General features: G+C 36.2%; 1 protein-coding gene and 1 long non-coding RNA gene across 10 annotated transcripts in view; one reads left to right on the top strand and one right to left on the bottom strand.

Moving 5' to 3' along the window:
* Positions 1–11,698, bottom strand: part of PHYHIPL (phytanoyl-CoA 2-hydroxylase interacting protein like) — a 51,164-nt gene extending 39,466 nt beyond the window's left edge. For 2 of the 8 annotated variants that reach the window (XM_037497963.2, XM_054690716.1), the window contains exon 1: positions 4,211–4,346. Coding sequence is in view for 1 of the 8 variants with exons in the window: in XM_037497962.1 (XP_037353859.1) it covers positions 11,356–11,461 (106 nt within the window). In the remaining 7 variants the exon portion in view is untranslated. Of the gene's footprint in view, positions 1–3,521; positions 3,561–4,020; positions 4,089–4,210; positions 4,347–11,072; positions 11,126–11,355 lie in introns of those variants that run through there. The other 6 variants (XM_037497962.1, XM_054690720.1, XM_054690717.1 and 3 more) reach the window with 6 other exon arrangements.
* A 209-nt stretch (positions 11,699–11,907) lies between these two features.
* Positions 11,908–16,624, top strand: part of LOC119234887 (uncharacterized) — a 32,019-nt gene continuing 27,302 nt past the window's right edge. Inside the window, exon 1 of one of the 2 annotated variants that reach the window (XR_005122695.2) lies at positions 11,908–12,030. This is a non-coding gene — a long non-coding RNA (uncharacterized LOC119234887). The remainder of the gene's footprint in view (positions 12,031–16,624) is intronic. The other variant, XR_005122694.2, reaches the window with a different exon arrangement.

The following is a 16,624-nucleotide window of genomic DNA, read 5'->3' on the forward strand; positions in this document are numbered from 1 at the left end:
CTTTAGAAAATTTGCTCCATCTCACCCCCAATTTCTACCTATCTTTTTAAAATTTTATTTTATATATTTTTTACATCATTTTTCATTTTTGCACAATGTATGCATTTTCATCTTGGTTATATTCCCCATACAATTTCCACCTCCCCTTATTTTGACCCGAATCCCTCCTCCCCAAACTCCCCCCCCACCCCGTGTGTCTCTGATTTACATTTGCTTGTTGATTTTGATATTTACTTTTTTATTATTAGTCTTTTTCCTGGTTCCTTATTTAGGTTTTCTAAATTCCTGCTATGAGTGAGATCAGCCAGTATTTTTCTTTCTGGCTTATTTCGCTGAGCAATTTCTACCTATCTTATCTATTATTTATAATTGCCTTACAAGTGGTTAAACTCTTGAGCTCAATATTCCAGTTTATTCCTCAAATTGATATCAGAATATTATTTATTAATAGATACTAGACTTAGAAATATTTACTATCTCTTCTTACCAAGTAACCTCTTTAGTCATGCTGTGTGGTCTCTGATTCCATCACCAGGGAATTTGTTAGAAATGCAAATTCTTGGACTCCACCCCAGGGCTAATAAATTAGAAACTCTAGGGTGGGGCCAAACAATCTAGGTTTTAACAAGCACTCCAGGTGATAAATTTTAAGAACTAAAGATTTCAATTTTTAATACAAATAATTAAGGGGTTCAGCAATATATTCATTTAACTTTCTTTTTAATTATCTCAAAACTTTTAAAAACTTTTTTTTTTTGAAATAGCACACATTCTATTATGCTGCAAGATGTAATTTTGGGTTAACATCAAAATAAAATTTTGCTTGCTGCCTCAATGCTCAAAATGGCACAATGTACGAAAACGTTATTTCATGTTTGTCTTTTAACACACAAGTCAGCAAGTATATGCTCAAGTAAAATTTTACAGTTACAGATTATGTATTTGTATGCAACATTCAAATTACATGCCAGCAAGGCCCCGCTGCATCTGTTTAGCCCTTCTCATCAGAACAAATTAAATAGATTAAAGTCATACTGTAAGTTTTGTGTACTTCTCTAATTATATTTGTGGTGGAGTTACTCTAGGTTTGGGATAGAGCTATACTTTTTTCCAAGATAGGTAATGAAATAATTACTTATAAAAGTAGAAATGGAGCCCTATTTAAAATCAGGAAATATTAAACAAATCTTAATATGGGTGTTTGACATTGATTGGGCTCAAAATATCTCAAGTCATAATTAGAACCAATTTCTTTTTCAGCTAGTGTTTACCACACTGGAAACTGTGTTCAAATTGAAATAAATATAATGGAAGTACTTACACTCCAAAACTCAAATACAATGCAATGCTAAAAATTCAATGACAGTCATCTGTCAGTAGAACTTAAATTTTAGTAATAAAAACTGCTAAATTTTCATTGGGTTTCATAAAACAAAATTTTGCAAGTAGTTATATAGTTCCTAACAAGTTTCATAATTTTGATTAAAAAAACCATGCCTAAAGTTATTATAAATATAGTAATTAAAGTATGCTCAGAACAAAGTCACCATACCAATTATAAACAAAAGCATACACAATTGAATGAGGAAAGTTTATTAACTCCTCACTTCTGACATTGAAACAAATATGTTAAATTAGTAAAATATTATCAAAAAATTGAAAAGGAACACTGGTATATATTGGAAAATGGGGAATAGAAAATTATTCACCACATTATTTGATTAATTTGAATGTTGAGATTATGTAAAAATCCTTCTAATTAGCTGGATATGAAATGTGATTGATCCATTTGCTTTTGTAGAAGTTTCTCAAAGGTAAATTCAAGGATGGTAAAACAGAATGGAAATAAATTTTAATATCTAAATCAGTTCAATAATATCTTTTTATATTTTATATTATATCTTATATTATTGAAAACTTCAATAATATCTAAATCTAACACACTATCAACTAAATTGTCTGAAATGTTGGGAAAATTACATTAAGGGAAGTAGATAAAATTTAAAAAAAAATCGAGAATTTTAGCTCCTGAAAAAAATTATTTCCAGTCTTCATTAAGTAGTGATTGTTCACTAATAACGATTAGATATTAAAGTATTTCAAGATTTTAGTTTTCCATAGTCACATACAGACTATTATTTAAATTGGAGGTTTTTCCCTGAATAATGTATAACTGAGAGGTGCTGTAAAAAAAAAATACTTTAAAACAAAGAAGAAATACTTTTTATTAAAGAGTCCTTTGACAAAAATCTTTCCAATATAAAAACCTTGGGCAAATAAATTTGATTATCTAGCTCTTTAATAAACTGAAGAAACTCAATTTTACAATATGGTGTTACCAAGTTTATAAGTGAAAATAAGTTGTTGATAATGAAGCTGATCTTTACAATTAAGTTTATTTGAATTCTATGTCAAGAAGGCAAAATGAGTTTTAAAACAACACTATTTGCTACTCCCTATTTGTATGAAGCAAAATTTCCTAGGCACAGCACAATAAAATAATACAGAAATAAAGTGGCTATTAAGGCTGATATGAAATAGCAAGTTTTAAGTATAATTGTTAATACTACACAAGTAAAAGAGCAAGAACAACAAATAAAAGATGAGAATATTAACTGGTTAGGTGTAGTATCTAAAAATTATTCATTGAACAAGAATAGAATGGCACTGTCCTCTCTTTAGTGTACTTGAAATATGGTCCACCCACAAGCAGTCTGCAAACTAGTAGTCTATGATTAGACAAATACAATAATTGGGATTACACATTTAGAAATTTTTTATGGGATTTTGGCAGTGATTTTTATATTGAATCTTTCCAGCTTTCTTAAATTTCATTTTTCTGATTGTTTATATTACATTTTTATGAAATATCAGTGACATATTGAATATTGAAAAAAAACAGCAAAGCACTGATAGATTGAAAAACACTACATTAAACGATATAAGATTAAGACCATGACTCTTTCAATAAAAGTTGGGTTTAGAAGGAAGACTGTAAGATTTACATAATTTGTCTATTTTGTGTCAATATAACTTTCTTCTAAACATTCACATGATCTTTGACACTTTAAAACATGTCTATTAATAGGTTTGTGAGTGTAGCTCTAAATACTAATGCCTAACTAGTATTTCTTTCTAAACCTACTTTATGGAGGCTAGATTTCTAGTTAAAATCAGACATAGAGGGGTATCTATTTTGGATTGACTCCACACAAGCCTACCCTTTTGTCCCCCTTTAACAGTTCTCTGCCTGACCAGCATAGTCTCAAAACACTGGAAAAATATAAAAGGAAATTTTTTTCAATATTCTTCTATCACAAAATATTTATTTTCACAAGCTCCTACATTAGGAGTTGGAAAACTTCAATAAAGGCCCAGATAAAAAGTATTTTAAGTTTTCTGGGTTATGTGATCTGCTATCAGTTATTCAATTCTGCTACTGCAGCAAGAAAGCATCCATATACAATATGTAAACAAATGGGCATGGCTAATAAAATTGTTCTAATAATTTTTTTTCTTACAAAACCTGACAGTTGGTTTTTGGATTTGTTCCAAGGACTCTAAAGTGCTGACCTTGTTCTACATCATAGAATCCTGAAATGCAATCATTAAGAACCTACCTATCACATAATAGGCACTCAAAAATTCTATGATTCTTATTTGTATTATCAGTTTAAAAATTTTAAAAACTGAATTTAACTAACATTCAGGCTTATAAATGATAAGGTACCGTTTTCCAAGAAAATAAAGTATATTGAAAAATTATTTGTCTTTAATGGCATATGTCTAGGGAAGCTATAAACCTTTCATCATATTATTATATAGCAACACTCCCACAGGCTATAGAAAACAAAAAGACAGATTTATTTACACTAGCTTCCATAACCACCATACCAAATAATATATGCAAAAATCCCCACAGAGCAATCCCTTTAAATGAACCACAAACTAGGTCAAATAGTCATAATATCACAAACAAAATAATTACAATTCAAGTATGAGGCTTTTTGTTTAACTCACATCTATTGATCAACTTCAAAATGTAGAATTCCTGTTTATATTTTTAATAAACCTGGATTATGGATTTCCTTCACCTTTGGAATTCAAAGTTGGCTTTCTCCAGCATGTGATCACCCTTTTCCTTCAAGGGGTGAGACACAATGCTCATTAGAGTTTACTCTAGAACCAAGTAAATTCCTATCCTCTTCACCTGTCACGGGAACCTAGTTGCTTGAGCAGTGGGAGCCAGTAGCAACAGTGGTATTCTCTCACTCTGCTGCTCCACCACAAGGTCAGCTGTGGCAGTTGCCCCTCAGAGCCCTTTTATTAACTGTGTACTTCCTGGATCATGGAATGGACCAATCAGGTACGAGCTGTGACCTGATTGGTGCTAAGTAGTCCAATCACTCACAGGGTTGAAAAATGTTGCATTCTTGTAGGTGGGGCACCCTGAAAGAGGATATAAGCCAGAGTGGGAGGAAGCTGAAGGAGAGACCACTCCCAGCCCCCACAACAGAAGAGAAAGTTCCAGCCTCTGAAGGAAGAAGGAAGGGGAAGACTCTGTTCCTGGCCTCCAAAGAAGAAAGAAGAAAAGAAGAATCCAGCGGCCGACCTTTGAGGAGGGAAGAAAAGCCTGAAAGGATCACCAAAGGCCCTGGGCCTGGTGTCTCTAAGACCTGTTTTTTGTTGATATAGTCCAACTAACTCACAAAGAGCTGTTAACACTTGGTGTCTCTGACACTGCCTCTGGGGGACCAGTAGTGACCATCACTACTGGCCAGTGCTGTTCAGTACACCTGGTGACTGGTGGTGACCATCACCAACACTATCTGAGATATCCAGCCACTTGGGGCTACAGTAAGCTCTTTATTTCTCCTGTTTGCAAAATAAACCCCATGGTTGGTGTTCTTAGAGCCTGAGCTCTCTTGCAATTGTGCATGTGGATGAGAACCCACAGACAGCGACTTGTCCTCTTTTTGGGCACTGTCCTTTGTTTGGCTATAGCCCACAGGCCTTTATTGTGTGGGTATTTGATTGCTACAGCCCTTGGTTTTGGTTTTTGGCCTTTTGGGGCTTTTTGGCAGCTCTCTTGTTCCAGAGCCTGGGCAGGCTGGGTGGCTGTTCCATCCTACCATCCGGCCTCCTGCCCTGACTGCTCCTACTTCATACTTAAGTTATAGTCTCCCTACTGGAATATAGAGTTCTATGAATAATTCTCTTGTACATTCTAGAACTCTTTCCGCTAGAACACAAAATGAATTGCTAAATGTTTGATAGAAGTTTCCAAGGGCAACTCTTACTGTTAGATTCAGATTTTTTAACATGAACATTTCATCTTACTTTATAATAAACCCATCTGAAAATTCTAAGATTCCAGAACTAGTTTTGTACAGATTACTATGAAATCTCTATTTCACAAACTTCTATGAAGTATCAAATGCTTAGTTTTTAATTAATATTGATTCTCATAATATCATTGAATTATGAGTAGCCTCTGAAGAACGGGAATAAAGAAAATAGCTGAAAAAGATGGTCCGTGGGTTCTTTTCTGAGTATCCGCATTGAAAGAATAATGAAAAGGCAGCATATACTCTTCTGGAAATATGATTTCTGTGAGAGGGAAGCAGCTCTGGAAAAGGGATTAGGACATATTTGGATGCCTACTTACACTAAAAATTTGAAATATAAAAAAATTAATATCATCATGATGTCTAAATATTACTTCCTTTCTCTTTTTTCCCCTACTTGCCAATGATTTTTTTTGACTACCTAAAATCTAAAGTCATTACTGATCTTTTTTTTTTATCTTGAAAACCCAATCACCAATTCTTGGTAATTATTTTTCGGTTTCTTTTATGCTATTGCTACTCACAGTCCTTCCCTCTAGAGAACATGCTGCCTACTTGTTTTCCCTATCAAGACTCTTCAACTCTTCTATACATTTCTGCTAGAAGTCTTCCCCAAATGTTCATTTTACTTCTCAAATATTTACTTCCTACTTAATAATACAATTTAGTAACAACATTTTAAACAGCTAAAAATATGGCTTATGTCTTAGCATAGTAAAAATAGAATTTTAATAAAGTATAAAAATTCTTAGAAATTCAACAGAAATGGAAAACAAACCCAAGAAAAAAACAAACTCTATAAGGCAAACTTAAATCGTGCATTTACTATGGGCAGAGAAGGAAAACTAGAAATTAGCAAACTATGCTTGCTGCAGTGATTGTTACAGCTGCAGTCATCACTGAAGCTTAATATAAAATATAAAAGTAATTAGGAAACTAGCCTTATATAAATTATAAGAAAAAGGCTGGGCCCAGATGAAGGGGAAATACCAGCAGCAATAAAACCAAGAGACTTAAAAGTTGTCTACATAGTGTTCTATAAAGTGAATTTGTGACTGGCCTACCTAGGCAACAAAACAAGTTGCCAGTTTTACTACTTATGACACATCAGTAATTCTACCACTGGAGGGAGTCTGGGCACATATCCTTTGATGTGACTTTTACTCTAATAACTTTGAGGTCTTCTCAGGGAATGAATTAGAACTCCTACCAAGAATATAAATTGGTTTAACATAATCTGATGGTTTTCAAGTTTTTTATCTGTTTCATCTAGTTTGTATTTTTTGTAACGTTTCATACATGGGCTATTACAGATCAATCCTTAGGGGAGAAAGTCATAAATAAAAAAATTGTTAAAGCAAAAATAGAGGTTTTTGATATAAATACCTATTCAAAGTAACAAGGTCACAAGGCACATGAAAAGCAGCAAACTGTAGATTTGAAAAAGAAGCTGAAAACAGCTCTTAGGATTAAGGCTGACTAGGATATTACTGAAGGGATGGTAAAATAAAAGCAAAGAATAAAAATATTGTAATTGTGATTCTAAAGTTTACTATTCTTTTAAAATTCAGAACTTAGTTTCCACTGAATATTCATGAAGTAGAAGGATCTTACAAAATAAACAAAACTCAACTGATATAAAAAAAAAAACAAAGATCTAAACATTACTGAAAAAAAATTAAAAGGCTATGTAATTTGCTTAACATTATATTATCTACAAGATGTTAATGTTTTAGCAGAGGTCTGCTGCTCTATGAGACTGAGTAATGACTACCCATCATTCTTGGATTATTAAAGGAAAGTTATTGATATGTCTCCTAGACGTCTGTTTCAGAAAATGTCATTAAGGATTATCTACTACAGCAATGTGTCACCAAGCATTTCTGTGTTATTTTGTTCCCAAAGTTATAATTTGTTGAATGCACAGTTCAATAAGCATAAGGAAGAAGGTCCCAACTGATTTATAAGTTAAATAGATATGATAATGTCCAAATTCAAAGGAATTTATCTTTTTAAACAAGGAAAAAAAGGAAAGTTTTTTTTTTCTTTTCCCACCAAAAAAACCCAAAAAACAACTATTATTAGGAATTAAGACAGGGAAATCTGTCCACTTCTGTCTGTGCAATTTCTTTAAAATGTGTGCCCTTGTTGACTAATATCATAACCTCCATAAGTTTTATTTATCTAGGCAGCCATAAACTAGCCTGGCCATGGAAATAAACTTGTTAAAGCCAAGAAGCTTTGGGGGTGGATTTAAAGGCTATACAACAAATTAAATTCATATTTTCTTCCTTACCATTACAACAAGAGTACAGGGAAGCATGTAAATCAACATTTAGATAAATCTATTATTTTCAATAACAGAGCTTCATTATATAGTTACAATACAAAAGATGAAGAGAAGTTGAAGTATTGTAGAATAACTATATCATAGGTAGAATAGGGAGCTGTTTTTTCTTCTCACATATCAGTAAGGCTTGAAGTACCTACCTGAAGAAACACACTGAGCACAGGTTCTGATATTACTGATGTTTCAAGATGACAAATTAGTTTTTTTCCTTCAATGCTGGGAAAGGCCAAAATTAAAGTACATCATAAACACAACTTGAGTATTCTTCAGCAGAGAAGAGACGGAGGAACAGAAATATACTGGCAACAACAATTTCAGAAACTGCAAGACCCTCGGCATATCTTCAGAAGGTTCCCTAACAGAAGTCTATTCAGAATTCTCATTTCAAACCACAGGTAATTTCTATGCAGGAACCATGTATTAGCAATCAAAGCACACATGCCTAGGATAAAAATATACATGAGATAATATGTGCTTATAGGAACCATCTTGCTCAATTAAAAAAAAAAAGTAATTACATGACTACTTGCACCCTGCTCTATATCTTCAGGGACTATTAAATATTTTGATAAGTTATGAATAAAAGAAACATTGTGAATTGTTGCCAATTAAGTAAACAGATTCAGCTATTAAGAAAGATGAAATCTTGTCTTTTGCAACAATATTGATAGAACTTGAGGTGATTATGCTAAGTAATTCAGAAAGTGAAAGACAATTACCAGATGGTTTCTCTCATATGTGGAATATAATAACCAAAGCAAACAAACTAACAAATCACAACAAAAATAACTCTAAGGCTCTAAGAAAACTCAGTGATTATTAGAGGGAGAAGGGACAGCATGAGAGGAGTAGAGTCAATCTGATAGTGGGAATCACACTATAATTTTGGTGGTAGCAGAGGTGAGACCTTATGTATCAATACATAATAGAGGTGTAAAGCTATGCTCCAAAAATTTATATAGTATTGCAAATCAGTGGTAGATCAATGACATTTAGTTAAAAGAAAGAAAATAGACAAATGAGAGAAATAAAGAGGAAAAAAAAATACGAGAGCCAAGGAGAGCCATATTTACTAGCAGCTACAACTCTTAATTATGAAATATGTAAAACATTATAAAATTAAAAACATTTATGTTGGAGAGGGTAAATGAAAATGCATACTGAACAGTCACATTATACTTTCTCTTACCTTTATTTCATTTCCAAGTAATATATGATTTCATTCTTCCCCATTACCAGATTATTAGTAAAAAAAAAGTGAAAAAAAAGTAATAAGCAAATAAGAAAAATGCATTTACATGGCCATAAAAGTATTAAAATATAGCACTTATTATGTGCACATAATAGACCTTCTGCCACATCCTCATCTTTCTATATATTTACAGAAATAAAATGATGTGAACTGAGAGGAAGAAAAGTGAAAGGAAGGAAGGGAAGGGAGTAAAACAGCATCTAGCTGAAAATTTCTCTGTATAAAATTGTGACAAAAGGTCTGGAAAAAAATTTAATGCAACATTTTTAAATTGTTCTAAAAAACTATCTTATTCCCCCCTAAATTATCCCTATAATGCTAACTTTTTTTACATATCTTTAAATACAGTTATCTCTTTGTATTTGCCAGTACATGCTATTTTATAAAATGGAACCCTATTTAGTCAATACCGAATCAATTCAAAGATTGAAAAGTAATTTTCATATACTGCATAATGTTAGCACCCACCCACCCCCAATTAAATGTTGCATAATTTGCAGGATTCATAAAATGAATAACTAAAAATTATTACCAGAATAAATTAGCTATCAGTCCAGGAGAAGAGACCACAGTAAATATAGCATTGATTTTTGTGCTCTACACTATTAACTTTGTGAACTTCACAAAAAATAAAAAGCAACTTTATTTTCCCTGGCTTCTTTGAAACATGTGGTAATTGTAATTTTAAGTATTAAGATTACTGGATTCTTAGGAGCAACAATACATTGCCTATTTTCATTAACTATAGTAATTATCCTGATAAATCACTGAAAGAAATGAAAATGATCTACTTTCATTAGACTCTTTTTTGTAAAATCAAGCTAAGAAAATAGAAATATTTACAATGGTAACATTACAAAGTCATTTCATGCAGGCATAAACTAAAACCCACATAATTTTCTATCTGGTATAGTAAAAATAATCTTTATAATCTAATAGTGGAAGCTTATATGGAATACCAAAATGCTAATTTTTGAAGATCCCACAAATAATGTACATCTATTATTTGAATGACCAAAATATCTAAGGACAAAGGAAATACAAGCAGCCTTTTCAAAAGTGTTCATCCCTACTACACCTGTTTCTGGAATAATTTAAAGTGGCTTTGGCTTCAAAGAGCAATTATTCTGCATCCTGAACCTACTAAAAACAGAATTTCATTGCTCAATTAACCTAAACTAAACTGTGTGGCAACACCTAACCAACTTATCACCATTTAGATGACTTTAGAAAGACCTCTGTTCTGTATTTCTTTGGATTGCATACTGTTAAATTTTATGACCTTACTGAGAACGTATTATCATCTCTACATAACCTTGCCTAAAAATCTGTCTAAATCATAGTCTCTATATAGTTAAACATTAACACCCCAAAATGTTCAGGGTCATCTAAACATGTAATTTTTTTTACTCCATATGTACATTTTTTTACAATCAGTTGGCCAGTTACTAATCAAATGACTTCTTTACAAATGAAGTTCTATTCCACATTACTGAAATAGCATGGATTCTCCAACTACTGCAACTAACACAGAACCACTATAACTACCCACATTGCACACATGGTTAGCTTATCTCTAACCCTCCGCCCTGTGTTCATTTTGTTTTCCTTTAGGAGACTGCCAACTTTAACAATAGACTAAGCTACATAATAGCAAGACACAATGGTGAGTATTCGCCGTATATTCTGAATCACAGGCGATATATTAGGCCAATTCCTTTACAGATTTTTGACAGTTATGAATCACAGCCCCAACCCATGAAGCTTGCGGCTGTCCTTGGTGCTGAAACGCACTCCCCCTCTTCGCCCTCCCCTTTACTGGAAAAAACTGACATTGTGATCCCATTCTATAAGGATAAAAAGACTTATAAATATTGGGGGGGGGAGGGTCTGAAGGTTGGAGATAAGAAACTGATAAGTTTCTGGGAAAGAATGCTAACTAGTGTGTGCGTGAGGAAGGGGTTAGTGATGGGGTGGGGTGGGGGGGTTGTGGATTGTGCTAGAAACATCCAGAGGGGATTTCCCCTCCAGTGGCCCCAAGACCCCAGGAAACCCGGACTGCGGCAAAGCCAGGAAGCGCCGCTGCCCGGGCAGGACCGGCGGGCGGGAACGGCGTCCTCACCGGGGCAGCTCCTCTGCTGGTCCGAGCGGGCGAGGAAAGCGAGCGGCCCCGGGGCCGCGGTCGATGGCGAATTTCCGCGCCAAAGCCTGAGCCTCGGGGGCTCCTCTGCTTTTCGCGTCTGAGGGATGGCCGTCGGGGGGCCCCCAAAGAGGGGGGCTTAAGGAAAGGAGGGGGGAAAAACAAAAGACCCCGCCGCCGGGGCGGGTGGCGCGCGCTGAGCCGGGGCGGCCGCGGCGCCGGGGCCGGGCTCGGCCCCTCTCCTCCCGCTTCCGGACGCACTTACCGTCCCGGTCGCACAGCTGAATGGCCTCCAGGCTGAGGTTTTTGATCACCTCTTCACAGGGGCTGGTGGGGCTGTTGAGGGCATGATCCAGGCGCGGCACCTCCATTTTCCAAGCCCCGTCTCAAGCCCGCCTGCTTCGTAGCCAGACTCTCTCCGCACAGCCGCAGGGAGGGAAGGGCGGAAAGGAAAGGGAGAGGGAGAAGGGCTGGGACGCAGCGCCGAGGGACGGAGGCTGAGCCGCGGGGCTGGCGAGCCGCGGCCCAGGCGACGGCCGTGGCGAGAGCTCCGGTGAGTGTGCGGCGCCGAGACACCGAGAGGTACCCGCGCGCGCTCGGCGGGCAGGGGACGCGGCGCGCGGCGAACGTGAGCGAGACGGCGCGGCGCGCGCACGCGCGCGGGAGGACGCGCCCACCTGCTGGCGCGCGGCGCTCCTCCTCCCCACCCTCCCCCGCTCCCTCCCGCCCCCCGCCCCCTCCCGCGCGCGCGCGCCCCCGGCTGCCCTCGCGCCACGGCCCTCGCAACCCCGCGCGCGAGGCGTCGGGCCCGAGCGCGCGTGAGCCGAGTGCGCCGAGCTCTGGGGCGGCCCTCTCTCCTGGTGAGATTTGGCGTCCTTTTCCTCCCTCCTCGCTGTGTCTGACGGAGCCCAGGTTGGCACTTTAGCTTCGGCACGGGTAGGTAGGTAACAAGATTGTGAAAAGAAGGTCCAGACCCTTTGTGTGGGGGTGTTGGAGCCCCCGAAAGGTGTCAGACTGCTCGCCGCCTGCCCCCTGCTTGGCCGGCTGGACGTTCCTCAGAAACGGCCGAGCCTGTGTGAAAAATGAGCAGATGAAGTGAGGAGTGGCGGGATTTAGGGACAGGATCCGAGCCCTTCCGAAAGATGGGCAACCGGTGGAATTCAGAACTGCCAGGAAGGTGAGGGGCTGAAGAAATGCCAGCCAGCCTCGGCTGTGCCTCCTGCTGACAAACCACTTACCGCTCAACCTTTGCAGTCGGGCTTCTTTCATTCATTCAGCAAATACATGTTAGGTGTTTACTCTGCCAGGCATTGTTCTGGATGCCACCCAAGGGTGGGACGAACAGCGCCTGCCCTCGTGGCTGTGGAAGGGACTGCTTCTGTAGTGGATGGTGGAGGTTGACCTGTGCTTTCTCAAGTTACCCTAAATTTACGTGCCTTTGCTTTTAATGGCCTTAAAATTCTGCAATGCATGAGTGGAGGTACACGTTTTTACAATAAAATAGGCAGAGGTCATAGTCTATTTAATGACCCCTATTCTCTCTTTGCATTTTTGGAATAGATTTAGTGTGGTTGCTATCTCAGAATCAAAAATAGTGCCCTCCCCTCTTATTTTTTTTTTAATGTGTACGCTTGTTTGAAATTAAGTTCCTTTTCATTGATTTTCCAGTTGCAAACACAAATGTTAACCCAATAGAGTAACAATTTACATATGGATTGCTATGTAAATTGTAGTCACAATCTTGTAGCCATAACTGACTGAATCTGGTTAATTGAAGCCACATAAAACAGAAGGGCTAGCTAACGGTGAAATTACCCTGTGAGAAAACTTGACACAATTGCAAGTTGATAAAAATCTGTGGAAGATTATTAGGTATCTTAAAGTAGAACCCCCTCATTATGAACGTAGGTATTAATGAAGGATCTTCCTGTAGTTTGAAAGAATTCTTGTGTCAATGTAGAATTCCCTGAAGAGAGGATAAATTATTACTTGTCAAGAAATACGACAAGGTGGCACTTATTGGTGAATTTCCTGAGTTCCAAACCCTAGCTCTGGAGGACTAGAACTTGATGTCGTCATTCTAACCACAGTGAGTTCATCTTTCAGAGTCACAACACATTGACAAATTTCAAAGGACCTGTAAGTTAGATTACCAATTTATTGCTTTATAAGTGAGGAATATAACTCATGCATATAGATAAAACTATAACTCATGTGAATATTTGTTAAGCATCTGTTACTTTCAGGAAAATATCCTAGATGTGGGATATTTTGAGTTCAAATCTGTTAGGAATTGTAGACATTAAAGAAGTAAAAGAATGATGAGTATTATGAAAGAATAAGTGTGAGAGCTTGTGGAAGTGCACACAGGGCTCCTAATTTAGTCTGGTTAGTCAGGGAAGTTTCTGAAAAGATTTTATTTTATTTTATTTCTAAAAAGACTTTAAATAGGAAATTAACAAAAGCAGATTTATAGACCAGTATATATGTGTAATTGGAAAAGGGAGCAATATTTTAAGAAATATTAATGGAACTTTCTAGATATTAGACCTATTCAATCCAAGGCACCTTTCTACTGAAGATCTAGATTATTATATAGAATATACAAAATAAAAAGTTAATATTCAACTTTTGACATTTAATATACACTGTTTTTTGAAAGTTGTTAGGCAAATCAAGTTACTGTTGATGGATAAAATATAAAACTTATTTATTGTTTGTAATATCAAAAATAGGCCTAATGACCCAAATGATAGAGTTTCTCACATTGTAAAGTCAGTATTTTCCAGTCCACCACCAATACTTATGTCAAAGGCTGGTATGAGGAAGATGGTGGCTATGAGGAAGATAAAGTAGAATAGTCTTTCCTGTTTAGCAGAGAACTATGGGAAAGGGGTAGAAGTGCTTAAAAAAGGGAACCAACGATATTTTTACTCACTCACTTTGAGAAAGTAGGGTAAGAGGTTTTGATTTTAGAGCTATCCAGATAGGTATGGGAAAACTCAAGAACAAAGAAACTTATGCCTCAATTCCCAGATTTTTCCTGGCAGGCAGAGGGGGACCAATTCCGGTAACCTAGTTAGGTGGGGGGAGAACAGGATTTTACTTTCTAGCACTGTTGATAATTCCTGTGTACTTCATTACCTGAGTTTGAGAGCTACTTGACCTCCTATGAGACTTGATGTTAAAAGAGCACGATTATACTCTAATAATAAAGACTGCAGAATGTACCTTCTGAACCAGGGATGTTCAAAGTGTCAAAAAGATGAGATCTTTTGGTAGAGATGGCTACTAGGCCCTGATCATACTGAGAAAGCAAAGATCTTGAGTTTTTCTAGCCATCAACTTCAAATGAAAGAATAGAACCAACTACACATCCAAAGGATATCACCAGATACCAAAGAAGGTAGAGAACACTATTCAAATACAATAACCCTTTGTCTCATTGCCTCAAGGTAATAAAAGACTTTTCTACTAATAGTTTCAAATATCCTCTAAAATAGATAAAGGGCAAAAGGTGGAATCTGAAAGACTGAGGGTCTTATCAAAAGAAACTGAACTTTACCTAAAAGAACTGATTAAATTCTGGTGAACCTAGATTGCTTGGTTAGATTAAAAACAACAAACTTTACCTAAAAGAACTGATTAAATACTGGTGAACCTAGATTGCTTGGTTAGATTAAAACAAACAAACAAGATTCCACCTCCCCTTTTTATTAATGAATGAAATTTCATGAAGGTGACCAAATCAGAAAATCCATATCTAAGCTGTAATATGAGTAATCATAATCCATATATACTTATATCATTTGTTAGCTTGAGGTGCCCACTATAACAGTCAAAATCCTGCCAATCATTCAAACTCCAACTCAAATGGTACCTTTTCTATAAATATTATTTCCTTTGACAAAAATCTTTTTTATTTCCATGAAGTTTTATTTTTTAGTCATCCACAAATCTAATATCATTAAGTTATAAATAAACATGAAGAATGATATTCAAATTTGGAAAGAATATTCCCTAATTCAATCCCTTATCTAATAAGTTATCTTTAAATAAATAGTAAAATAAAATCCTCATGAAGTAATCCAAAATTGTATTCTGAACCAATAAGGTCAATACAAAGGCCTTAATTTTTCCCTCTGTTGGAATTCAATGATGAATTGAATTCCTTCTGTCTGTATATATTCAGATGAACCTTCCTTCTGTCTATATATAGTCAGTTCACAGACTCCATACTCTTAATTCTTAAATCTTTCAGGCATTGCTGGCGCCACATTTTTTTGAGTCAGTCTCACTCTGGACATTCTCCTCAGGATTCCTATAATTTTTCTAAGAGGCCAGAAGTGAACATGTTCAATGTGGTAATATGATAATATAAAGGAAAATACAGTGGTCTGTTACCATCTTTGTTCTATATGCCAGACATCTTGCAAAACAGCCTAGGAACTCATTTGTTTCTCTGACAGTGATATCACTCTTCTTGCACATCCTGAGCTTGCAATCACTAAAAACCTATCCCTATTCCCTGAACATTTATTTTGCCTGTGTGATGTAAATTTTAAACACATATCAAAATATTTGCATAGAGAAGGTACTCAGTACAATTTGCTGAATTATTTGATTGAACTTCAGAACTTTGAATGTGTTTAATTCTATTGCTGCGACCAGCTTAGAATTTTATCAAACCCAAAGAAAAAGTAAGTTACAAAGTCCTTTAAGTTAGTTTGTAAGTACAGAGGTTATTCTTAGATGAACCTCAGCTGTAGGCACAACACAGTTTTTTATGACTAGGCTGAGGACAAAGTAAAAACTGAAACCATAGGGAGAAACAAATTTTTATACCAATATATGATGGGATTTTTTTTTTCATTTCTCTTGTGAGTTTTCACTAATTCCTTATTACAAATGGTAGGGGAAAAGAAAATTTGTGATTATCAAATTTGAAAGCAATTCAAATTTTCTAAATTCATTACCTTGACTAAAGGTGAATACTGTCTAGACTTGTGAAGATCAAATAAGATAATGCATGTGAAAGTATCCTCACAATTTAGGATATTGCTATTATGGGATACTAAGGCTGCCATTAAGAAAGTATAGGATCAAATTTACAGATTTTTAGAAATATTTTAATAATAAATTAAAAATGTGTGTGTATAGCATCATAGTTCATTTTTGTACAATGTTTGATTTCTCCTTTCAAGTGTAGTCCCCATAAAATTTCCACCACCGATTTACCTATGCACCATCACCATAGTCCTTTGTGCTTTTCCAGAGCCCTGTTTTGATTCCTCCCCCTCCCCTTTCCCTGTAGAATGTCTTGGATTTATAGTTGCCTGCTAGTTTCAGTTTTTTATTTATTATTTTTTTCACATATCCCTTACTTGTTTCCCCTATATTCCTCCTATAAGTGAAGCCATCCAGCTCCTGCCACTTGCAGCAATGCGGATGGAGCTAGAAGGGGTTATGCTCAGTGAAGTAAGTCAGAAGGAAAAAGAAAAAGAAAAAATACTTTAAAATATTAAGAACTTTCA

The sequence above is a fragment of the Talpa occidentalis genome, unplaced genomic scaffold (assembly GCF_014898055.3).
Source record: "Talpa occidentalis isolate TD23 unplaced genomic scaffold, MPIMG_talOcc4v2.1 talOcc4.8, whole genome shotgun sequence".
NCBI lineage: Eukaryota > Metazoa > Chordata > Mammalia > Eulipotyphla > Talpidae > Talpa > Talpa occidentalis.